Source organism: Antedon mediterranea, chromosome 8 (assembly GCF_964355755.1).
Source record: "Antedon mediterranea chromosome 8, ecAntMedi1.1, whole genome shotgun sequence".
In the NCBI taxonomy this organism is placed as follows: domain Eukaryota; kingdom Metazoa; phylum Echinodermata; class Crinoidea; order Comatulida; family Antedonidae; genus Antedon; species Antedon mediterranea.
The window spans coordinates 24,997,435-25,023,099 of record NC_092677.1 but is presented as its reverse complement, the minus strand read 5'-3'; the positions used below and the strand labels follow the sequence as shown (position 1 = coordinate 25,023,099).

At 35.1% G+C, this 25,665-nt stretch overlaps 2 protein-coding genes and 2 non-coding genes across 5 annotated transcripts in view; 1 reads left to right on the top strand and 3 right to left on the bottom strand.

Annotated features, from left to right (window-relative positions):
- The first annotated feature begins 40 nt into the window (after positions 1-40).
- On the top strand, positions 41-2,460 carry LOC140056328 (solute carrier family 52, riboflavin transporter, member 3-B-like). Its single transcript, XM_072101669.1, has 3 exons — positions 41-172; positions 505-1,730; positions 1,823-2,460. The coding sequence occupies exons 2-3, from the start codon at positions 543-545 to the stop codon at positions 2,054-2,056; spliced, it is 1,422 nt and encodes a 473-aa protein (XP_071957770.1). The 5' UTR covers positions 41-172; positions 505-542; the 3' UTR covers positions 2,057-2,460.
- A 913-nt stretch (positions 2,461-3,373) lies between these two features.
- Positions 3,374-25,665, bottom strand: part of LOC140057326 (chromodomain-helicase-DNA-binding protein 8-like) — a 28,968-nt gene continuing 6,676 nt past the window's right edge. For both annotated transcript variants that reach the window (XM_072102939.1, XM_072102940.1), the window contains 31 exons: positions 25,145-25,272; positions 24,549-24,792; positions 23,493-23,669; positions 22,398-22,559; positions 21,296-21,376; positions 20,561-20,720; positions 19,768-19,969; positions 19,224-19,300; positions 18,419-18,537; positions 18,048-18,230; positions 17,564-17,851; positions 16,499-16,819; positions 16,025-16,136; positions 15,215-15,371; positions 14,431-14,520; positions 13,976-14,076; positions 13,746-13,860; positions 13,312-13,369; positions 12,799-12,868; positions 12,216-12,343; positions 11,869-11,945; positions 11,345-11,559; positions 11,014-11,230; positions 10,116-10,470; positions 9,522-9,683; positions 9,233-9,311; positions 8,794-8,957; positions 8,250-8,343; positions 7,703-7,848; positions 7,313-7,543; positions 3,374-6,420 (listed from right to left, as the gene is read on the bottom strand). In XM_072102939.1, coding sequence (XP_071959040.1) covers positions 5,518-6,420; positions 7,313-7,543; positions 7,703-7,848; positions 8,250-8,343; positions 8,794-8,957; positions 9,233-9,311; positions 9,522-9,683; positions 10,116-10,470; positions 11,014-11,230; positions 11,345-11,559; positions 11,869-11,945; positions 12,216-12,343; positions 12,799-12,868; positions 13,312-13,369; positions 13,746-13,860; positions 13,976-14,076; positions 14,431-14,520; positions 15,215-15,371; positions 16,025-16,136; positions 16,499-16,819; positions 17,564-17,851; positions 18,048-18,230; positions 18,419-18,537; positions 19,224-19,300; positions 19,768-19,969; positions 20,561-20,720; positions 21,296-21,376; positions 22,398-22,559; positions 23,493-23,669; positions 24,549-24,792; positions 25,145-25,272 — 5,616 coding nt within the window. In that variant the 3' untranslated portion in view covers positions 3,374-5,517. The remainder of the gene's footprint in view (positions 6,421-7,312; positions 7,544-7,702; positions 7,849-8,249; positions 8,344-8,793; positions 8,958-9,232; positions 9,312-9,521; positions 9,684-10,115; positions 10,471-11,013; positions 11,231-11,344; positions 11,560-11,868; positions 11,946-12,215; positions 12,344-12,798; positions 12,869-13,311; positions 13,370-13,745; positions 13,861-13,975; positions 14,077-14,430; positions 14,521-15,214; positions 15,372-16,024; positions 16,137-16,498; positions 16,820-17,563; positions 17,852-18,047; positions 18,231-18,418; positions 18,538-19,223; positions 19,301-19,767; positions 19,970-20,560; positions 20,721-21,295; positions 21,377-22,397; positions 22,560-23,492; positions 23,670-24,548; positions 24,793-25,144; positions 25,273-25,665) is intronic.
- Positions 9,767-9,872, bottom strand: LOC140057867 (small nucleolar RNA U6-53/MBII-28). Its single transcript, XR_011846986.1, has one exon. It is a non-coding gene; the product is annotated as a small nucleolar RNA U6-53/MBII-28 (small nucleolar RNA).
- LOC140057866 (small nucleolar RNA U6-53/MBII-28) lies at positions 12,494-12,598 on the bottom strand. Its single transcript, XR_011846985.1, has one exon. It is a non-coding gene; the product is annotated as a small nucleolar RNA U6-53/MBII-28 (small nucleolar RNA).

The following is a 25,665-nucleotide window of genomic DNA, read 5'->3' as shown; positions in this document are numbered from 1 at the left end:
ATCCTGCCCTCTGTTGGTTAATTTTTAGCGGTCTCTCTGGTTCCCTGCTGTGTGTGTGTCGTCTATATGGATGGTTGGGTTTGTTGTTTAAACTTGCATGATTAGCACGCCCTGTTAATGTTGTAATTTGGCTTATAATAAATTAATCATCTTTTATAATTATATATACGCCGTAAGTGATATTAGTGCTGCAGTTGATTGATATTTTATTAATAGCTTCTAGCCTAGATAGAAGCATATTAATTCTAACTAGGCAGGCCTCTAGTCTAGGCCTGGCCTAACTTAACTAGCTAGGGCTAGAGATATAAATAGGCAGACACCACTCACTACTCTGCTGTCTGTTCTGCTGACTGATGGTGTGTTGGCCTACTATATACTACTAAAAATACTCTAGCCTAGTACTAGGGATTCCTACTATTACTACTGTAGTATAGGCCTAGTACTACCAGCTACCTACTACTACTACTAGATTAACTAAAAATAAAACAATTTTTTTTTTTGCAGGTAGGTGCCTTTGTAGCTTGCGTTCTACACAAAGAAAAATGGCTGTGAATTGCAGAAAGGTTTCTGTCTCACCTCTTGTGGCTGTTCTTGTCGTCTTTTTTGGCACAGGATCCTGGGTAGCGATCAATGGACTCTGGGTGGAGCTTCCTTTACTTGTGAAACTCGGAATACCAGAAGGGTACCAACTGGCATCGTATCTTACCATTATCATCCAACTCGCAAACATCGGCCCAGTTTTATTTGTTATTTTATCATACGCAACTCCAAAACACATTCGCCTTGAAGTCCCAGCTATATACTTAGTTGTAACAATAGGAATAACTGCATGTACTTTATTGATATTCTTTTGGGATGGCACCACTTATTGGGACGTTGTAAATGATTACCGCAGCACTGCGCTGTTAATTTTAGCATTTTTTCTTGCCATTGTCGATTGTACATCATCAGTAGCGTTCACGCCATTCATGTCGCGTTTTATGAACCTTTACGTGACATGGTATTTTGTCGGAGAAGGTTTCAGCGCGCTGTTGCCAAGCCTTGTTGCGCTTGGGCAAGGAGTTGGTGGGGAAGAAGGCTGTAGAGCAAATTTCACGTACGAAAGATATATAAACGGAACAAAAAACAACTGTACAGACTGGATTACCGATGCCAAGTCAGAAAGATTCCCACCCGAGGATTTCTTTATTTTTTTGACAGCTATGATGAGCAGTTGTGGTCTTGCCTTTATCTTATTGAATTATTTACCGTTGTCAAAGCGAGAACGCATACCGCAAGAATGCGATGGTCCTTTAGAAGGCGTGGAACAAATTCCATCGGTTTCAAGTAGCCAGGAAAGTTACACAATGATACGCAATGGTTATGGCGCGACTGCTGAACCTGATGATGCTGATAAAGATACACCAGTTGAATCGTTAACACAGAAAAACGCCATATACCTGTTTGTTATTTTAGGCTGGGTGAGCGGCTTAAGTAATGGCGTGCTTCCATCTATCCAGAGTTATTCGTGCGGTGCTTACGGACTCGATACGTACCTTTTAGCTGCTACTTTTGGAAATATCGCAAACCCTATCGCATGTTTTCTAGTGTTTCTTTGGCCACAGAAGAGCAAGACGCTGGTAACAACGACAGCAATACTTGGTACTTTGTTTGGATCATTCTGCATGACTACAGCGGTTCTAAGTCCGTCACCACCCCTGCAATTTAAATTGGCCGGTGATATTATTATAGTAAGTTTCATTTTGTTGAGTCATCACATCGATATTATTCAAATACTACTATAACATTCAAAATTATATTTTGTATCTTAATTTTCTTTCAGGTTGCATGCTGGGTTTGCGTAACAGCATTCTTTACATACACAAAAGCTACGATAGGTTGGATCCTTCGGAACGCCAATGGTAGTAGGTCTTTGCTGATATGGTTCGGTGTCGTTACCCAGATTGGATCTCTTATTGGTGCATTGATCATGTTTCCTCTCGTAAACACGTACAATTTATTCGAGGGCTACTATGCTGACCCGTGCCATGACAAAGTGGACTGTATTCCAGCCTAAAGCGTGCCCGAATATGGTAGTGATATGCCCAAATATAGTTGTGATGTGACATCATTTCCATATATGGGCACATCACATTTTTTTGTCACAAAGTTTGATAGTGTAGACAGAGCTTTAAAGATTTCTGAACCATCTGCAGTTCAGTACTAGAAATTTAAGTTAAGTACTAAATGTATAGAAAATCGTGTAATAGTCATTACAAAAATTCAATTCATGAAATGACCCTTTCCACAATTCAAAATCATAATACTAATGTGTACATGATTCGCCTAATAAAAGTGCAGTTGATTTTATTTGAGTTCCAAAGAAATAATTGTCTTGAAAAAATTTCATTTGGATCCTAATACTGTATTATACAGATATTTCCTGCTTAAAGGTGAAATATGCACTTCGGGAAATATATTCCCTCGGTATGTCAAATCTTATATTTTACCTCTAAGCAGGCAATATCTGTATAATATTAGAGTAAATTTTCTTTTCTGTTGATTCAACTCGGTATGAGTTTGACAGATACTAAAAAAGTACTTACTACTTTTTTATACCAATTGTCTTGATACAAATTTATATTCCATTCCATATTATTTTTTTCTGAAAACTTCATCCAGTACTAATTGAAATTAAAACAAATATAAATTTTAAAATCATTAAATATTATCAACTCAACCAAAGTTTTGTATGTTATAATTTAGAATATTAGTACATGTTATCCATTATTTATCAAATCCAAAAGTTCAATTTTTATATTTACTATTTTTTAAATGAAATCTAGAGACCTTCTGGTAAATATCTATTTAAAATGTACATAAATAATATAAATAAGTGATTGAGAATTAAAATAAGATACAACTCATTTTGTACCATATTCTTGAAGGAATATTTACTCTAGAATTCTAATCTTATTTATCAGATATGACAACAAATCCACAAATTTATTTATATAATTTTCCAGAATTTATTAGTAAACCATGACAACAATTAAGAGAGGAAATTGATTTTTGTAAAGGATTTAAAATGTACTGTAGTTTATAGAATGTAAACAATATAGAGTACTGTATCAGTAATTAAATATACACTTTTTAGGTACAATTTACCAGTGTTGTTTTTTCCTAACTTTACCAATACTACAATTTGGTAAAGATAAGAGTGGTGGGATTGTTTGTTTTTTCTTATTGTTTCTCTGCACACACATGAAAAAACAAAGTTACACTAGTTTAAAAAATAAAGTGTGCAGAAGGAGGCTAAAATAAGTTTGGAAACAAAGTCATGGTCACCAGATTAAAATTTAAAAAAAAACACACGATTCTATGAAAGCCCATTAATGCCATTTTAAGTATATGTTTTTCGAACGTAATCCGTTCTAACGAATTAGTAATTCGTTTGAACGGATTAATTTCGTACGATTCATTCTACAAATAGGAAAAGGTGGGGGTCAAAGCACATTAGGTCTACATCATTCAGTCCCATATTCGATTCTGAACATAAGGGTAATGGGCTGTTATGTGGTGGGGTGGGGTGGCCAGTTCCTTTGTACGCCGCCTTATCCTCCCTGGTATTTTCAACCAGTATTCATTTACAGCAGAGTAGACTGGGAGTTGTTGAGAATTGAATTTGGGTCTCTCTGTATGGCAGTCAAGTGTCCTAACAACTCGGTCTACCTAAATCTCCGACCGAGTAAGCCTTGACAAAAACAAAGAAACAGTTAGTTAATGGTTCTTTAACAAGGAAAATTGAGTGTAAATAACCACCAATAATAAACACCAACCAGAGAAAACATTGTTTGGTCCTAAAGCCATTCAAAAGACATCAAAGACAAACAAAATCATTTCATAACTGTAACATAATTCAACAACAGCAACATTCACTAATTTACCTTATTACTTTTTAATCAAATAATTCTACATAACCAGATGCTGTTTTGCTCACTTCATCAGACAGTTCCGATAAGTAGCCCATGTGCTATTTTCCAGAGTTTCTTGTGTTTTTAAACAGCGTGCATTTGTGAAGTTTTAAATAACTATTGCATCAACTACAGATGCCAAAATTATTACTACATTCATAGAAAATATGACAAACAAAAACTACAACAAGAAACAAAATGAGAATGATTAAAACACAAGAAAAAGTCCCATTGAATTGTACTTCTTTTACAAAATGAATATAAAGAGAATATATACAGTATTGTTTATTTTGTACAGAGAAGATTTTTACAAGGCCAAGTTAAATAAAAAATCAGAATAATTAATATGCATAAGAATTGGTAATAATTTTATTTATGGTATTTTATATTCGTTATACCAAAACTATTTGAGCATTGTATATTATATTATATATTACTATAATGCTAAACTTAAAATCAAAACATATTTGGAGGCCATTGATTTGGTAAGAAACGTTCATAACTTTAATCCCCCCCCCCCCCTCACAAAAACCAGAAGACATACTTAACAAGTAATTAATATTTCCATTAATCGATAGTAAAAATTTCATTTATTCTTTCAAAAAACACCACAGCAAAAAAAAAATGGTTTTCTTCATAAATAATTGACAGCCATGATCCTAAAATTAAATTCAACAAGTTACTTTCTTAAATCCAAATTCAAATATGCGTGCAAACTCATGTTGTGCCGTTGGTGCTAATCCTGTAGGCTTATATAGTATCCCTGGCAGCCGACTTTGCCAAGCTAAATTAAGAAGCGAGGGAGAGACGTCAGAAAAACCAACATCAAAAATCGCAAACTATCTTATGTTCCTGATAAAAATTAAAAGTAGTAGAGACTTCTTTAAAACGTGCACATCACAGCTCTCAAAAATGATCTGTGATGAAACTTGCACATTTGGAATTGTCAGTGAGCCACGGCTTGTTTCAAACTTACTAGCTAATTTTAACGTCTTTAGTGTTATTGCACCATTTTGACAAAACTACTTTCATATATATTATTACTTTTAATAAGCTGCCTCCTTCCAATAATATGTTTGATATGGTTATTGTCTTGCTAATCAACAGTACTTATAGCATTCCTCAGCTCAACTATTAACCACATAACATTGTAGTGTTTAATTGCCATATCTTCAAGTGCATTGTGGCACTTCCAAGCGACGCCTCAATCTGTATTGTCACACTTCAAGTGACATTCTGTGATTGCCACTTTAAGTAACTCTGTCTGTCTTTAAGAAAGTCTGTTCTCTGATAGAGAGTGTCACTTGATTACCAGTCAACTTCTTAGCAAGATCCTTCATTTCTGAGGTTAACCCAAGTAACCACACAACATTGTACAGTAGTAAGCAACCCTCTGTTGCACTTTTAGCAACATTGATCTTAAGTTATCTTGTTCTTATTTCTTACTGTCACTTGAGTAACATTGCTCTTAAGTCTGTTATTTAAATAAAAGCCAATTCTTTCAAATCAATCATTTGACAAACAAATGTTCTTAACAATTTAAGTAGCACATTCCAGCTGCTCATCAGAAGCTCATGTCTTCAACGTTCTCACCACCATCCTCAGAATCTTCAGAGTCATCGATGCCATCATCTACGGCACCAGTCCCATCTTCTTCCTCATCATCTTCACCTTCCAGTTCATCATCATCTTCATCTTCTCCACCTTCGTCGTCATCCTCCACATCATTGATGTCATCTTCGTCCTCTTCATCTGGCACTGGTGAATACATCTGTATATCTTCTTCTTCATCATCGTCTTCCTCATAATCAACCTTTTCTTCATAATCATCAATTTCTGAATCAGGCCCAACATCATAATCATCTGGTTCATCATCATCATCATCATCGTCGTCATCATCCACATCATCATCATCCTCTTCATTCTCTCCATCTTCCTCCTCTTCATTTTCAGCATCATCATCCTCATCACTTTCGGTTCTTTCCGTACTGCCAATAGATTCATTTCCTGTGGATTCCAAACTGGCAACAGTCGAATCCTGCTCCAGTTGCTGCAAGCCCTGTCCAGGAAGAAATGGAGAGTAGAACATTCCTACAGACGACGGAAGCATAAACGAAGAGACACCAGATGAGGAATCCATAGAAGCGGTTGAAGCTTCTATATCACCACCAGCTAGTCTATTACCATCATCAATTGCAGATTCCATGCCTTGAATGCCAAGCTCTTTCTGATCATGTTCTGTTAATGCCGTTGAAGGTAGGTCCAACACCTGGTTGAATCCTAGATCGCCAAAGTTTGAAATGTCGCTGGTGAACGACAGCCCTCCAAGGCCAGAGGAACCAACTTGCATAGAGAGTTTAGGATTTGATATGTCATCAACGGAGCCTGTGTCTTGTTTTGATTCAGAGACTGGTTCAACTTTTGGCTTATTCTGAATTCTGTCATACAATTCTTCAGGAAGACCAGCCTGCAATTATATGAAAGAATCTTAAGTGAAAAGGTTGACCTGATAAGCATGACCAAAGCAACATATATTCAAATGTAAAATACAAAAAAAATGTCTAAATTTTCATTTTTTTAAAATAAATTAGTGTTTTCTTTGTTCATAAGTTCTATTTAGTGTTCATATCAAGCTAGCTCCTTCTTTATCAGAATTCAATGGTTAATTTCATGGTTATTCAGTTCTAACACGCCTGAATAAATTCATCATATAAAGAAGACTTAGGTACCAGCATGCTATATGGTACCAGTAATAATGTATATTCTTAACAAACATATGTTTTATAACAATATATATTACACTGATGCAGACAAACCAATCAAATGATTCCCTTTCAGAATCAAATCACCAGTCTTAACACAAGTAGTAAGATACTTAAGATATCATCAGAAACCACCCTGGGTATATTTTAATCTGTATGTTAATATCATAAATCGACATTTCCACAAAATTTGTTTGTAATTGTTTTTAACTACTGTGAAGTAGCTTTGCGTCAGGAGTTTAATAATTAATTTCAAATTTTTTCGCAAGTATTCTCGATCAGATTAGGGCAAAACATCTGACCAATCACATATTTGTTGTACTGTTTTTATGTCCTCAGTAGCACCTCATAGTTCACTTCTGGGGTGCCCTGTCTCTTACAGCATCTTTATTGGTTCAAAAGGAAATTTGTTTTGTTGTTCAAACAATTAGAAATATATAAAAAAGGAAAACAAAAAATATATTGCATTGCAAACATACAATACATGTTTTATCTGCTATTTATAATGCTTTTTATATTTTATTGTTTTGTTTATTTTACAATAAGACGAATAATAAAGTGAAAGTTATTTCTGTGATCTTATACATTATTTCTTACCGTTTTAACTAACGATTCCCATTCATATCGGACGTCAAATTCTGGATTTCTAATCAGCCATTCCGTAAGTGTGTTTAACGGTGGGCAATATTTGCCTGCCATCACCTGATCGGACCGTCTGTGAACTATGCCTATTCTCTCTTCACCAGTCAACTTGGAGAATACCAGTTTATCAGGATTACGTAGCCGTTTACTTTTCTTCTTTTCAGATTTTCTTTCATGTTTAACACTCTGTAAAATTAATTTGTAATGTAATTTTTCTTCCAATTACACTTCTATGATTCATTATTCCATTTCTTATTTCTAGCGTTTTTGTAGTGTAGTAGTCAATACGCCTATCTGAAAACTAAACCCATTTATGTCAAAATGTCAGCAAAGAAGAAAAAATACCTTTTTATCTTCATCTTGTTCCGGTGGATAGAACACTTGATAATCTGGATTTTGTTCCAGGAATGTTTCCAAGTCTTTCTTCAGAGGTGCCGTAGAGCCGCTAAGGAACTCGCCAGATGTTGGATTCACGACTGCAACAGGATCATCTGAAAGGTTGGAAGGCATAAAATGAATGCTATGGATGAACAACAACAAAATTGAATATATAATAGACATATGTTGACATCAAAGAATACAATACTCTAAATCCTTTTCTTATCAGAATTCAATGGTTAATTTCATGGTAAATCAGTTCTAACACGCCTGAATAAATTCATCATATAAATAAGAATTTATTAGAGCAAAATGGTGATGTGCCCAAATATGTAGTGCTATTCTCAAATACAGTAGTGATTTGACATCATCAAGTCCATATATGGGCACATCACATTTTTTTGTCACATAAAGTTTGATAGTGTAGACAGAGTTTATAACTATGGAGAGCGGTCAAAGAATGCTTCCTTCCTCCTATATTGCCATCATCCACCAGTCCAACCTATCCACTTACCATCTGCAAGTCTGCTTGGCGACAAGAATACATCTCCACTATGTTTATGCTTCTTCTTCCTCTTCTTGTGATGATGTTTTTCTTCACCAGTATCCTGGAAAAAAACAAAACAAGTTTCAAGAAAAATAAAAATAACCCTAAAGCTCTGTCTACACTATCAAACTTTATGCGACGAAAAATGTGATGTGCCCATATATGGACATGCTGATGTCATATCACTACCATATTCAATCAATCAATTGATTTATATAGCACCATTCCAACAGTCATTGCACTGTCAAAAATATCAGAAAATGTGAGTTTTGAGTAAGCATATCATTATCATATTTGGGCACATCATACTTTTTTTGTCAAACTAGTTTGTTAGTGTAGACAGAGCTTAAGAAATTAAAAAGCTCACAATCCTCTACCGTGATATCACTATTTTCTACTCTTTATACAAGACAACTCTGGGTCACTCATCACGTTAAAAAAAAAATTCTGATTTTACAAATGATTAAAGTTATTTATTTATTTATTTATTTTTTTTTTTTTTATAAATTACCTCCGCTTTTCTTTTGTGTTTGTCTTTATGTCTCTTCTTTTTCTTGTGACCTTCAGTTCCGTCACCTATCATGTCCGAACCTAACACAGAATTAAATCCACCGGACAAATCCAGTGCACCGTCTCCGCCACCCTGTGCCGCTCGCAAGATGGCTGCTAGTTTAGCTGTGAGGAAGTGATCAAAATTGACGACATTTTCAGTTCACAATACCATAATGTAAACAAAGATTTCTATTTATTCTTCTTCTCACAAGCATCCGACATAGAAATTACATTTTGTGCTTGTAAACAAATTCTCATTTGAGGCTTAAAGAGCGGAGTAGAAAGAGTCGTGAGTTACCCTGGCTCAGGATTGAACCCTGGACCTTAGGATTGGAAGGCAAGCAGATTGAACCCTGGGATTGGAAGGCAAGCATGTTAAACCACCGATTAAAGGTTACCTTTTTCTGCGGCCTGCATTTCCAATTTCTTTTTTCTCCTTCTCTTTTTATGTATTAACTGAGCGATTTCTTCTAAACTCTGAAAACAAACAAATCAACACATTACTATTATTATTCAATTAATCACTAAATTAATCCTTAAATTCAAATTTATCTTATCCAATCAATTCATTACTTAAATATTCAATTAAGTGTAGCCACTAATTCAATCTAGTCTGCAGCAACTATAAGTTCCTAAAGGTGACCTTTGACACCGATATGAGTGACCTTTGATACTGATGTGACTAACCTTTCCCTCTGTATTAATCTTAGCACTGGCTGCGGCTGCTAATACCGACGCCATATCTTTCATTGATGCTACATCTGGATTGGCCCGATGTCTTCGTCCTGGCCACACTCCCTTTAGCACCAAGTGACAAAGTTGTTCTAGTCGATGAACAATTACTCTGTCCTTTAGGTGAAAAAAAATATTAAGTTCTAGACAATGATTTTACTAGTAGCTCATTGGGCTAGTTAGCTAGATAATATTTTTATTGTGATCAGAGAATTGTATTTAGAAGAAATATTTCAACTCATTGAGTCCCAGCACAGACAAGCCGTGTGGACACTCAGTATTAGCATGGTAAAGTCATCATATCACATATACAGCCATCAATCTACTTAGTAAAACACTATAGTATAAGCTCTGTCTACACTATCAAATTATTTTGACAAAAAAAGTGTGGTGTGCCCAAATATGGTAGTGATATTCCAAAATATGGTAGTGATATGACATCATTTCAATATATGGGCATATATTTTTTTGTCACATAAAGTTTGATAGTGTAAACAGAGCTTTAGGTGAGGTCGCAAGATCTAACACCTCATTTGAGGATTAACTTACTTTAGGCCAACGTATTGCATAGATAAGATGTGGGTTCCACTGGCCGTCTTTACTTGCTTCACTTCCGTTAATCATCCTCTCGTCTTTAATTGCACTATTGATTCCATCATTAAGGTCAGAGGTCAAACTATCCTCTCCCATGATACCACCATTTTCTAATCTTTGTACAAGAACTGCCTTTTCGCCATCATCCTTTGACTGAGGTATATCACTCGTGGATTTTCCTCCGCCATCGGCAGAGTTTGGAATGGAGGTGTACACCGAGGATTGTGGGTATTTATCTTTGAGTTCACAAAACGATAACTCTGGGTCACTCATCATTTGTTGCTGTGATTCTATTCTGTTAACTCCATACCTTTAATACAATATACAGATAGTTAATATTTTGTATTCATTGAATATGAATTCTATTTTCATGCACTGAAACATTGATGTTTTTAAATATTGTATTATAATGCAGTTTTTATATTGTAAGACTGCCGTTAACGAGATTTTTTCCAAGAACCTCCTTTTTCTTCTCGCGTCACATACAGCACGTACAGTAAGAACAATGAAGTTTCTGTATTGTGTATTCTTTATATTTCATTCAACAAACCAGAGTTGAGTGAATGATATGTAAATTAAAGTGGGAAGTATTTTAAACTAATAACCCCCAAGTTACTAAAAAACTGTAATGTATTAAAAAACATTATTTTCTGACCGATTTTGTAGAAATGAGTTTTTTTTTTTTTTATGTAATCACTTTCAATTAAACATACTTTAACATAATATTAACTGATGAAGTCTGAGCGGACTATTTGGGTTTTATGATCAACACAAACCCTGTGTTTCTCTTCTAAAGTAACCTAACTAACAACAAGTGACCTCTGACATCAACAAGTGACCATGTGTTCATTACCTTGCTACTCCAATGATAAGATCATGATCATGTTTTCCAAGTTTCCACCATTCTGGTAACTCCATACTTCGTTTACAAAGTTTCAATCGTTCTTCCAGTTTCGGATGATGCAACACCTCGTTGCGGACCTTTAGAAGGAGGTCAATCCTGTGAAGACATTTATTGGCACGTTCCTCGGATATCGGTTCAATTACGAAATCTGGATTCGGTCGAATGTCTGATGGGAAATAAACCATATGGAAAAAAATCAAATATCTTATCATATTTAGGCACATCACGCTTTTTGATGATGAATACAGAGCTTAAAATACACTATCAAGAATATACTCACATAGATCTTTTGGAATCTCTTGGTGTCTATTGCACACTCTTAAACACATTGCTCTGAAGTAGTGGTAATACTCCACCATACGCTCGTCTCTTTTCTTTTCCAGCTTAGCTAGCTTCTTAAATGTGGTCCAGATAAAGATGTTGGTGGACTGGTCATATTCAACGCCAAAGGCCGCAAGAATTCGGTAAAAGTCCGCTTCTTCTCTCCTTGACCATCTAAAAGAAGTTTGTTAATATTTAATGAATAAACATCCAATGAACAAAAAAACACGGAACTAACCATTAGACCACTGGGGCTTTCATGGTATTGTTCAAGCTCGATTGGATAGCGACTCTTTCACACTCTCGGCGTGGTACGGCGGAACAGCACTAGTCCTCAATTGTACGCACGCGCACCAGAGATTGATACGCCCTATATATATATATATATATATATAATGTTCATTGCCTAATGTGTTTATATATATATATATACGTATATTGTTGTACAGACATTTGAATATTGCAATTTTCTTGTTTACTTACTTTTGAGCACTTTCTAGCTTTCGCATCATTTTCTGTTTTATTGCTTCTTGGACACGTTCTTTCTTCACCTGTTCACGCTGTAAATATTCAAATTAATATTATAATTTATGTTAATTCATTATTTCTTTCCTTATTCAGGAAGGAATTCCAATAGCAAGGGTAATCACAATGCACAGGACAAATATGAGAGTGGGATTGATTCGCCATGAGAATAATAATAATAATATCCTGGTTTGAATAGTGCATAATGTTGCAGGTTAAAATTATTTTTAAAAATGAAAAAACCAGAAACAAAACAATAAACTAACAACAGTTTTCAAAGCTAACTGTTATTGTATTTTACTTACTCGTTCCCTTTTAGACCTCTTTAATTCCATCTTTTTGTGATTCCTTTGATAGGCTGTTACCAGACGTCTTAACCTTGTATTTAAATCTGGTGCAGATGGAAAGGGGTACATACCAGGTTCTAGTATCTCTGTATTCAATAGAATAAAGGGAACATTAAAATTTGAGATGTTTATAATGTATATAACACCACCATTTAAACTTCGATTAAAAGGAAATACTTATTTCTAATTGACAAATGTTAATTATTAAACATATAATTAATTATTCTTTATTATATTGTGATCAGAAAAATACTGTAGAAGACAGTTTTCAACTCATTGAGTCCCATCACAGCCAAGCTGTGTGGACACTCAGTATTAGCATGGTAAAGTCATCATATCACATATCTATTAGTTATTTAATACCTACATAAAGCTCTGTCTACACTATCAACATTTATGTGACAACAAAATGTGATGTGCCCATGGACATGATGTCATATCACTACCATATTTGGGCACATCACACTTTTTTTGTCAAACTAGTTTGATAGTGTAGACAGAGCTTTAACTTTCTACCAGACAGTGCAATATTTTTGCTTACCTGGTTCTGCTTTGAAGTGTTTAGGAGCTGGCGAACTTGTTCTTGTACTTGCTGGCGACATTGAACCGTCCTAACAGAATTAGACACAGAATAAAGCTATCAAAAAGTGTGATGTGCTCAAATATGGTAGTGATATGTCCAAATATGGTAGTGATATGTCCAAATATGGTAGTGATATGTCCAAATATGGTAGTGATATGTCCAAATATGGTAGTGATATGTCCAAATATGGTAGTGATATGTCCAAATATGGTAGTGATATGTCCAAATATGGTAGTGATATGTCCAAATATGGTAGTGGTATAACATCATGTCCTTATATGGGCACATCACACTTTTTTTTTTTGTCATATAAACTTTTATAGTGTAGACAGAGCATTTAGCCTCCATGGTTAAATAAAGTATAGGTGTTATACAACAGCAACTGCAGTTACACAATTCAGGCATTATAAATAGATTACATTCCAGCAATGTCAATATGTTAAAGAAATAAATGTTAAATGTTATACTTACATCATCAATATCACCCTTCATGCCAGATGGATCAGTTTCACCCTCGACATCAAGAGCCCTGAAAATAAATCAATAATCAATCAAGCAATAATGAATCGATCAATAACAAATCAATCAATAACCAATCAATCAATAACCAATCAATCAGTAACCAATCAAATAATAATAAATCAATCATTAATGAATCAATCAATAACCAATCAATCAATAACCAATCAATAAGTAACCAATCAATAACCAACCAATCATCAATCAATAACCAACCAATCAATAATAAATCAACTAATAATCAATCAATCAATTCTACCAACGACACATCACATTAGTCGCAGTGTGCCAATTTGTAATTTAACTGATTGGGGCTAAAAAAATATATGTGGGCTACATGTAAAATCTACATCTAGCCCAAGGATTATATTTAACAATTTGCTTACCCATCTCCAAGATCATCATTAGCTTCGTTAGCAAGTGCAGCTTGGTCCGGTGGCCCGCATATACCAAGAAAACATAAGACTGGGTCATTACGCATCTGGAAGTACTTCTCGTATCCTAAAAAAGAAATTTACGATGATGTCATATCCTAAAATTAGGTTGATAGGCAGATCAAAAGTGGATGTAATTCATAGCAACTTGGGGATTCACATTCTGTATTGAAGAATCTTACCATGTTTGTAGACGCCTACTAAGAGTGACCTATCAGCCTCTTCGTCCCACCAGCCAGATGGGCGTTCACCTTCAGGTATGGGTATAGGAATTGGTAATTCACTGTTGAATAATAATAAAAAAATAAAAATTAGCTTATGTTCCACACAATTATACATCATTACTGTACATTTATAAGGGGAATTTTTTTTTAATTTAAATTAAACATTGTTCTCAGTCAGTGGAAAATGTGTTATAATCATAGATTCATATCCGTCTTGAAACAAACATCATTCTGAGAATTGGTAGAATTTATTGTGCTTTGTACAAGGCTCAAGATCTTAAGCTCTGTCTACACTATCAAACTTTATGGGACAAAAAAATGTGATATACCATATTTGGGCATATCACACATTTTTTGGTCAAACTAGTTTGATAGTGTAAACAGAGCTATTGATTTAATAACTAATGACTTACTGTGCTGGAGTGTTGCCTGAAATCTGATCATTTAAGTCACCTATAACCTCTTGTTTAAGATAGTATAGTAATCGTACTCGTAGTAAGACTCTGAAAACAAAAATAATTTACTACAATAATGCGTGTTCAGTTATCACAGTTATGAAGATTTACAGACAGCAAAAATCTTTGGAAGTACAAACGACATTAATGTTTTTTACAATGTTGTACAAGTTATCAAACAACAGTTACATCTTCAAGATTTTATTCTCAGTCAGTATAAATGTAATGTTATAATCATTAATTCAGATCCGTCTTGAAAAAACATCATTCTGAGAATAAGCATGTATACGTTACTTTAAAAAAAATATATATATTAAGGCAGATTGCCAAGGATAACCATAATAAAATGTATTTACTATCCTTCTAAAAGGTGGCAATCCTGTTCACAAGTAAAACATATACACAAGATGCTCTACATAAACAAAGTCTTATTACAAGTCTTTGGGAGTGGAGTTGTAATTTGCCATTAGAAACAATCCTGACACTGACACGGCTTGAACCCAGGCCCCTTAAATAGGTAGCCAAGCATCATAACCACCAAGCCACAACTTCAATCTGCTATCAGAGACTAGTGCATGACATATGTAGGCCAATATATTCATACTATTGAATAAATGAATGCAGGAGGTCTATTCCTTAAACACAATATATTGAACATAAAAACAAACAACAGAGGATGTTATTCAGACACTGCAACTAGGCTTATGTTGCTTTCAATTTCAATCAGTTCCATTACACTTACTTATTGCAATGTCTCTTCAAGTGATTCTTATATCCCTGATCGGTCAATAACTCCTCCGGGTCTTTTCCTTTGAAGTCTCTATCGTAGTTCACCTTGTTCACTTGTTCTTCTTTCCGTTTCTTCCCCTTGCGACCGCGAGGAACTGGCGCAGACAAACCTATCAAACCAAATCGCAATCCTTGTTTTATTTATGTGCTTCTTAGCTTATTTTCAACCTTTTGTGCCATTGTTCTTTGATGGATCCAAGTATTGGTGGGCTTGTTCACACCCTTTTTTATTGTTCTCAATGACCAGTCACCATTAGACAGTGACCAGTCACCATCAGGCTGTGACCAGTTTTCATAAGGCAGTGACAATCACCCTAATAGGTTACACCCTTTTTGACATTGTTTGCCATTCAAAGAGAGGGGTTGGGCAGTGAAAAAAAAGAACTGGTCAGATATTTTAATAAAATGGAAAGCAGATTATAGATGTACTTTTTGTCATTTTCTGCATATATATTTAGGCTGTTAACTAATCTTTAATATATAGGGGAAATGTCTTCTGTTTCAAACAAACATTAGTTTTATATATGTATATATTGTTCTCAGTCAGTGTAAGATATGTTATAATCATAGATTCATATCCGTCTTGAAACAAGCATCATTCTGACAACAAAATATCATTCATTTCCTGAAAGTGTTTCATTACAAATGTGGGTATATATAACCAAGAGCGAATTCAATGGGAGGGCCTTTTTACACACTCACTGTGCTAGTCAAAGGTAAGTAGCCCATTGGGCTAGTAGTGAAAAAAAACCACAATACCAACCTTTATGATTTCTATAGTCCTTGACAACCCCATCCACTGGTGGGGTGATGAGATCCCATATAAAGCTTTTAATGTTTTCATCACCCTTATAATGCTTCAAACAATAAACTAACTGTAAATAGAATAATAGCTTAATCAATTGATTGTATATACTAGGCCTACAAGGTAATGGTTTTCGTATAGTTCCTTACACCCTAGTTGATATTATTTGCTGTTTTGAGGGCTAAACCACACTAAAATGGCATTGAAGGTCAATAGAAGCCAGGTTTTAGGTTGATTTTTGGACATTTCAGTTTCTGCATTTTTTTTTCAGTTATCTTTATATATCGAAGAAAAAACAGTAGTTTAATTTATACATTGTTCTCAGTCAGTGCAAGATATGTTATAATCATAGATTCATATCCGTCTTGAAACAAAACATCATTCTGAGAATTGGTAGAAGATCTTACAGAAATAATACAATTGTCTTCTTACCATGGTTCTTGATATTGCTTCTACATCTTTGCGTTGAAGCCTCCTTTTAAACCTAGTGTTTGTTAGAAGGTCATCCCAGCGACCCCAGCCAAACGTCAACAGGCCCTTCTCCACGCGGAAACACTCGAGCCGCGTCCATCCGGTCTGTGCAATGGTTGGTTGATGCTGGCGGCGTGTTCGTGTGGCTTTAACAGGCTGTGGTTGGTTCTGGTCTTCGTTTTCGCTATCACTTGACGTGAACTCAACCATGTCTTCATTCTCGCCAAAACGTCTTGTTTGTTTGCGCTGTCGTGGGGTGTCTATAATTTTTGCTCTTTGATCCTGCAAACACCATATTTATTAATTTATTTTAAATTCAACAAACCAATAAAAAAAATGTTCTATTTTGTTTCTTCATCAGTTTTCAGAAGGTAAATTCATTTAAAACTCAGAATCTAAAACCCCAGAATAACTCATCACAGAAGAAATCTAAGTTTCGAAAGTGTTATCCGCTGCACATGTAAAACCTCTATTAAGGGACACATTCTTGACCAAACAAAGTGTCCATGTAAAAGGAGTGTCCCTATAATAGGAGTGAGCCCCCTCCCATAATGCTATTGCCCTCCCATAATGCTATTGCCCTCCCATAATGCTATTGCCCTCCCATAATGCTATTGCGCTCCCATAATACTATTGCCCTCCCATATTAGGAGTGTCCCCATAATATGAGTGCCCCCATAATATGAGTGCCCTCATAATATGAGTGCCCTCATAATATGAGTGCTCCAATTATAGGAGTGCTCCAATTATAGGAGTGCTCCAATTATAGGAGTGCTCCCCGAATATAGGAGTGCTCCCCGAAAATAGGAGTTTTCCCCCATAATAGTAGTGCTCCCCCACCCATAATAGGTCCTCATAATAGGAGTACACCCCCACCCCCAATAATAGGAGTGACCCCCAATAATAGGAGTGGCCCCCCCCCCCCCCCCTATAATAGGAGTGTCCTCATAATAGGAGTATCTCTTGAATAGAGTCTAACAATAATTTGTAATCTAGTAACATGAATTAGTCACAAAATAAACTTGCCCTTGTTTGAAGTTCATTTGTATCAAGGTCTGCTTTCTTAGCCCACTTAGTCCAAAAGTCTGGGTCATCTAGACTGATGTCCGAACGGTCAGCAGAGGAAGAAAAGCTAGCTTTAGCAAACGATGACCCTTTGACACCAGATTCAATCTGAATAACTTTGGTTCTTCTCTGCAAAATCATGTCAATGTCTTCTTCGCAAAACTTGTTTCCAGATTCGTCATCTTCCATGAGGGCGCCGTACGCACCTTTACGCAAAAGTTCTTCAATTTCTTGCTTAGAAAATGGTTGCTGTATTAAATAATAATATAATATTTTTCAGACTTTTCTCAATTTGAAAAAAAAATGAATAAATTAAACGTATCATCATTGTCAGTATTCTAAGATGCAAATCATTTAATGTTCAGATTCTAACACGCCAGAATAACTCATCATTCAAAGCAATTTTTAAATGAAAACCTAACAAAAAATAGATTTGTATCCTTACACTGGAGCCAGTTGGATCTTTATCCTTATCGCCTGTACCACGCATAGACTGCAACACTGCTTTATCCAAGCCCAGCTTCATACTAGCTTTGTCAAACATTTCACGCTCATAGGAGTTGCGTGTAATCAGACGATACACCTTGACAGACTTCTTCTGCCCTATTCGGTGACATCTTGCTTGGGCCTAAAAGTAATATCAAGATTTTAATGTATAAAATAGCATTAAAATTGTATTAAACATATATTTATAAAACAATATTTAAATTGAAATTGTGAAAACAATTATGGAAATGTGACTTAGTGCTTCTTCCAGAGTCCCTGGTTCAAATCCTGTCATTTTTCCGACGGTAAAAATACAAATTTGTAACTAACCTGCAAGTCGTTTTGCGGATTCCAGTCAGAATCAAAGATGATGACAGTATCAGCTGCTGTTAGATTGATACCTAGGCCTCCGGCACGGGTACACAACAAGAACACGAACCTATCAGAGTCTACAAAATAACAAATAATCTACGATTAAACAGGCTATGATATTTGTATTTTTTATTTTTATTAATATTATTTTGTCAACAGCAAGCACAAACTCACCAATTACAGGATGGATAAACTATTTTATAATTTATCGTGCTTATAAACTAAGTCTTTTTTTAGGCTTAGGTAGTGAAGAGTCGTGAGTTACAACCATGGCATTAGGATTGAACCCTGGACCTTGGGATTGGAAGGCAAGCACGTTAACCACCAATCTACAGCTCTACTTTTCTTTTATTTTATTTTTTTATTTTATTCAATTTTCAGGCACAACAATACAGCGGTGCAGCACCCTGAGGATTGCCATGAGTGCAAAGCACTATTGAGATGGCTCTCCATATACTGCACTAGAACATATAAGACAAACATATACACAAGATGCTCTCAATAGACAAAGACTTATTATTAAGGAGTGGAGTTGTAAATTGTCATGAGAAAAAAAACCCTGACATATGACAGGACTCGAACCCAGGACCCTTAGATTGGTAGCCAAGCATCATAACCACCAAGCCACAGCTCCACTCCTAAGCTACAATTTGTATTTATATAATGAGTGTAAACCACTTGCAAGTGTACTATTGGAAAAAGTAAACCCAGTACTTTTCTTCAAGGGCACTAATTTCTAATAATAAAGTTTATTCATACATACCAGGTTTTGAGAATCTATCAATGGCCGATTGTCGCAGATTTCCTCGTACGCGCCCGTCAATTCTTTCGAAAGCATACCTAAGAGTAAAGGAGACAAACTGTATTACAATGACTTCCATTACTAATTTTATTAATTATATAGATTTGCGGGGGAAAAAACAACACTCGGTGTTTCTTAATATGCCACAATTATACGACTTAATGGGTTGTGGAGTAGGGTATTAGAAAATCGTTTTGGAGTGTGGCGCAGTGTGTGGGCCATTGGATTACTGATCGCGAGATCTTGGTTCGCATTCAACTCTTGCCACATTGCTTGTATCCTTAGGCAAGACACTTTACTTACATTTACCTCTCTCCACCCAGGTGTATAAAATGGGTACCAGTTAGATCAAGACACAACTTTGCACTGATTACTAGCTGCATTATTATGGGAGTATGTTTCCAGAAGTGTTTGATCCAAAATGACCTGGATAATAATGTGCAGCGCGTTGAGAGCTTGCTTATATGCGCAATATAAGAATGAACTATTATTATTATCATCATACCTTTTCTGAATTAGGTAATCCTCCAGGATGTCCAGACACTTGACCATTTGAGAGAATATGAGTACCTTATGTCCACCCTCTTTAAGCTTTGGCAGCAGTTTGTCAATGAGGACAAGTTTGCCAGCTGACTGGATCATGGCTAGAAGGTGACGGTGAGGACTATCCTTCGGCTGAAATGCTCCCATTATCTGCTGTTCAGCACCTATATGTAAATCAAACATCAATGTGTAGTGTATTATTTATTGATTATTTTATTTCAGAATAAAAATTCCATAAACAAACAACACAAAACATTAAAATAGGATTTTCTTCCATTTAGTGAAGAGATTTGAAGATCGTATCAGATAGTTCGTAGTACACCTAACAAGATCATTTTCACTATTAAAAACTTGAATTCTAAAACCATAGACGCACTTGCGAAAATGCTCGTTAAAAGAGGGAATTCTCCTTGAGTTACTAGCACTACCATGCTTTGGTAAGCCCAGCAACATTCTCGATTTGCGATGACCAATGATCTAGGAAGAACTTCATGTAAATTCATTCAGTCGTCTGGATGGTTCCCACTAGCGACACAACTAACACAATCTACGCAATGTAAGAAAATGCACTTCCAATAATTTTGTTTGCCCCCGCCTGCGTGAAATCAAACCATCAAGTGATGTTTACAGCACTGTTGTGTCATCGGCTCCCACATTTGATTACGCAATATAGTACATTGCATCAATACGTCACTGTGTTGCGTCACTAGTGGGAACCACGCTTTAGAAGGGAGAAACAAAAGTTATTTTCTCACCTTTAATGAGGAATGGATGATTGCAGCATTTTCTTAATTCCATCATAGTGTTCATCAGGTTCGGTACGTTGGCTGTACTCCCGCTGCCTTTACACAGAAAATTGAAGTTCTTCTCTAAAATGGCGCGATAATACTTCTTCTGAATGTTTGTTAGTTCTACCTGAAATAAGAAATATTTTTAAAGGCATTTAATTTTAAAAAGTTTATGGTTTATGGTTATGGGTTTTTTTTTTGACATTTGATTCTTTGTCAGTATTCTTAGGTGCAAATCACTAAATGTTCAGAATCTAACACGCCAGAATAACTCATCATATAAGAATCATGTTTTTAGTAGTCCATTGTCAGTACCACTAGCCTAAGGTTTTACCTAGTCCATACGCCATTTTACTGAACCTAACAACACGGTTATATATGATCATTAAAGCTCTGTCTACACTTTCAAACATTAGTGTGATGTGCCCATATATGGGCATGATGATGTCATATCCACAATAGTATATTTGGGCATATCACTACCATATTTGGGCATATCACTACCATATTTGGGCATATCACTACCATATTTGGGCACATCACTACCATATTTAGGCACATCACACTTTTAGTTTGATAGTGTAGACAGAGGTTTAGGCATGGAAAATGATTGTAATTAGGTACATTTCCACATGCTCAATGGACACATGACATGGCTAGCCTGACTTGGGCTTTCACTAAATGGCTTAGTTCTAAATATACCTCAATAATCGTTTCTTCCTTCGGTGCAAGATTCTTCTCAACATCTTCCTTTAACCTCCTCAACATCATTGGTCTTAAAAGCTACAAAAATAAGAATAACAAACATTTACCAGAATTGAATAAACAATAAAATAAATAATATTTTGAAACAAAACAAATTTATATTCCATTCTCAGTCAGTAGTAATGTAATGTTATAATCATAATTTCAGATCCGTCTTGAAACAACATCATTCTGAGAAGAAGTACAGCAAACCTTTCAATAGAGAGGTTTCGCAATCTTACGAATACGATAACGAAAACGTCACGCACACGTATTCGTTTTCGTAAGCCATAAAAAAATCTGTTTCGCATGGCAATGAAATATTGAGGTGCGTCCGAAATATGACCGTGGTAAATTTGAGCGAAGCGAAGGTACGTGTTTCTTGGTGCTTGGCTGCCTAGGCCTAGCGTAACATCAAAGCGAGTGAGGACTTTAAAAACTGCTATTTATCTAAATTGACCTGGCATTTTAGTAAATTACTTTAGTAAATTACTTTCAATAAATCTATAATTATATTATAATCATGAATCATTCCTAATTCAAATGCAAAATGTGCAAAATAGATCAAAAACTATACTCGTTTTGTAGTTACGAATATGACTGGTGATATTCGTCAACACGAATACGCTTTACGAATATGAAATGGGGATCAGCTCAAAAGTTTCACAAAGGCATGACGTATCCGTTTTCGTTATCGTATTCGTAAGGTTGCGAAACCTCCCTAATAATTTTGCATAGCACGCTCGTTGAGTTTGCGAACTCTTTGTGTTCATAATCAGTGTACCATGTCCCGCATAACTGGCTATTTATTTGTACTATGTCCCACACAACTGCCTCAGCCTATATATTGTGCCAGTCCTGCAGTACATATCATTTCAAAATCTGAACTGCACTGACGAGATCTGATAAGATCGAAACAGTGCTGTCTGCAGATTGTATATATATATAATATATATATTTAATATACTACTGTTTATCATAATTTCCTTTATTTCTGTGTTATTAATATCAGTTTGAAGAAGATTTTTGTTAAATGAATATTATTGTGAAATTGACTAACCTGCTGTAACTTCTCAACTTGGCTTTCTGTCTTCAGATCGCCAAAGTCTGCCATGAATTCAGTGAGGGAGTGGAACCGTCCAGGCTCAAGGAACTGCAACAAACTAAACAACTCTTCAATGTTGTTCTGTAGTGGTGTGCCAGTGAGCAACACCCGATGCTCCTGTAAGTACAGTACAAAACATTATTAAGTAATCAACGCAAAACTTGTTTTATAAATCGTTTATCTACTAGAATAAATGGAAAATGGGGTAAATCAACTACAATCAACTCTCCATATACCAGACACCTTTGGGCTGGCCTAATATGTCTGGACGTTTTTCTGGACAGTATGGTATTCAGAATGTATTTTTGAACCTAGAGATCCCTGGTTTTGGGAGAGTTTAATAGTTTTCAGAGAGTCGACTGTATTTAGCAGTGGTAATGTGGCTGGATGGTTGAAATGCTTGCATATTCAACCATAAGATCTGGGTTCAAATCCAAGCCATGTTTTATATAATCAAAGCAGCTGCATTATCTGTGATTTTTGTACAAGTATAAATTTGATTCACATTCTGTAATTGGCCAGTCATGTTCTTATTGGTTGATGAAAAAAAACTAATAAAGTTATAAAAGCTAATAAATTGTTTATTTCTTGCTCAGCGTTGGTGAAGATTGTCATCAAGATAGTGACAGATCAAAGTGAAGTAAACATCATTGCAAGATTATGTTATGTCTTAAGCTTTCTCTGAACTATCAACTACACTAGTTTGACAAAGAAACTATGATGTGCCCAAAAATGGTACAGTAGTGATATACCCAAATATGACATCATCTGTCCATATAAATCACATTTTGTTGTCACATAAAGTTTGATAGTGTAGACATAGCTTGTGGATTACATTAAAGCTCTGTCTACACTATCAAACTAGTTCGACAAAAAAAAGTGTGATGTGCCCAAATGTGGTAGTGATATGCCCAAATATGGTAGTGATATGCCCAAATATGGTAGTGATATGACATTATCATGTCCAAATATATGGGCACATCGCATTTTTTTGTCACAAACAGTTTGATAGTGTAGACAGCGCTTTAGTCAATATAAATTGCTGCATACCATATCCAGAATCTTGAGACCTTCTAGAAGTTTACAGTTCCTGTTCTTTAGTCTGTGCGCCTCGTCGATAACGACAGCACGCCATTCGATCTCACTCAACTGCTCACAATCTGCGAGAACAATCTCGTACGTCGTGACAAGAGCTTGGAATTTGTATAATTCAGGAATTCGTACACCCTAAGAAATATAACAATTTTAGATATATTTTACACTCTTAATAGGCTACATGCTACACCATTAAAAGGCCAAATAATGCCCTCTCCATAGGGCAGATAGTACCAATTACTAGACGATATTCTTGCTCAGCGTTGGTGAAGTTTGTCATCAAAGATATTGACAGTTCAAAGTGAAGTAAACATCATTGCAAGAATTTTAATTAATTGAGAAAAACAAACTAAAATAATATTAATAGTATATGAAGAAATATTTTTTAAAGATGTATTGTCACCCAAAAACATGAAAAATGAAGATTAATGAAATCAGACTATGTATGAATATGTTATTTTGTAGTTTTAATAAAGTTAATCACTTCCATAAAAAAAGAAACGAAAAAATTATGTTTTCACTTATAAAATGACAAAATAAATGGTTAAATTCAACCAAAAATCCATTGGCTTGCAGCCAATTTGACAATTTTTTGCTTTTAATTACATTTTTTTCAGGTAAATACATTTTTTTCGATCCAAATTTTGGTCAAAGTGGATAACTATTATGCTACATTAAAATGGAATATTCAACAAAAAATTGTTTAAGAATTATTTTTTCAGGGGGACAATACATCTTTAATGCAATTCATAAATAAATTATAAAAGTTAAGTCAATTACATTACCTCAACTCATACTCAGCAATAAAAAAAAATATTGTTGTAAACTTAATATTATAAATACTAAATGTGACTCATTCATAAATGAATAGTAAAAGGTAATGAGTCACATTACATTACCTCAACTCACACTCAGCAATAAAAAAAATGTTGTTGCAAACTTAATAAATTAATACTCAATATGACTCATTCATAAATAAATAATAAAAAGTAATGAGTCACAATACATTACCTGTTCATCTTTGTAGAACAACTCATACTCCGCAATCATATGACGGCTATAAGAACTTCCATGATAGATTACAGTGTTAATTTCGCTCCACGTATCAAATTCTCGCTGCCAGTTCCCGATAGTAGACAGCGGCACAATAACGAGAAATGGACCCTTTATTCCTACGTTCATCATTTCAATCAAAAAGGATATTGATTGGATGGTTTTACCAAGACCCATCTCGTCGGCCAGAATACAATTTTGTCTGAAAAGTAAACAAAATTTGATCAACTTTTAACATCAAACTTTTATTTTATTTAATATGCATCCAACAGCAAGAAACTCGCCATTACATTATAGATAAAATATTTTTATTTACTCTGTCCTTATAATATATAATGTTCTTTGCCCATTGTGTGTATATATTATCATCCTTATAAAAGTTACAGTTGAGGCTCAGGTAGTGGATTTAAGAGTCGTGAGTTTACAACCCTGACACCAGGTCAGGATTGAACCCTAGACCTTGGGATTGGAAGGCAAGCATGTTAAACACCAAGCTACAGTTCCACTACTAAATGTTAAGATATTTGTACTAGAAACATATAATGTGTTCTTACCTATTATGCCAACAGAACGTTAGCCAATTCAAACCTTCAAGTTGGTATTCTCTCAGTACATTGGCTCCCTTGTACGATGCACTCTCAGTTAGCTTTTCCCAAGCACCTGATGCTGGCCTTGCAACACGCTGTCAAAACAAAACAGTATGGTAAACAGCTAAGCCTACCAGATCCTATTCCTATAAAGCTCAAGACTATCAAACTTTATGTGAAAAAAACAAGACATTTTCTTGTGACTTATTTCTTGCTCAGCGTTGGTGAAGTTTGTCATCAAGATAGTGACAGTTCAAAGTGAAGTAAACATCATTGCAAGAATTAAAAGCATTAAAAATAAAATGTGCCTTTAAAAAATATTATAAATGTCACTTGTGACTTACTAATTCCGGAATTAGTAAGTGAAAAAAATGTGATGTGCCCATATATGGACATGAAGATGTCATATCATAACCATATTTAAGCAAATCACTACCATATTTAAGCAAATCACTACCATATTTAAGCAAATCACTACCATATTTGGG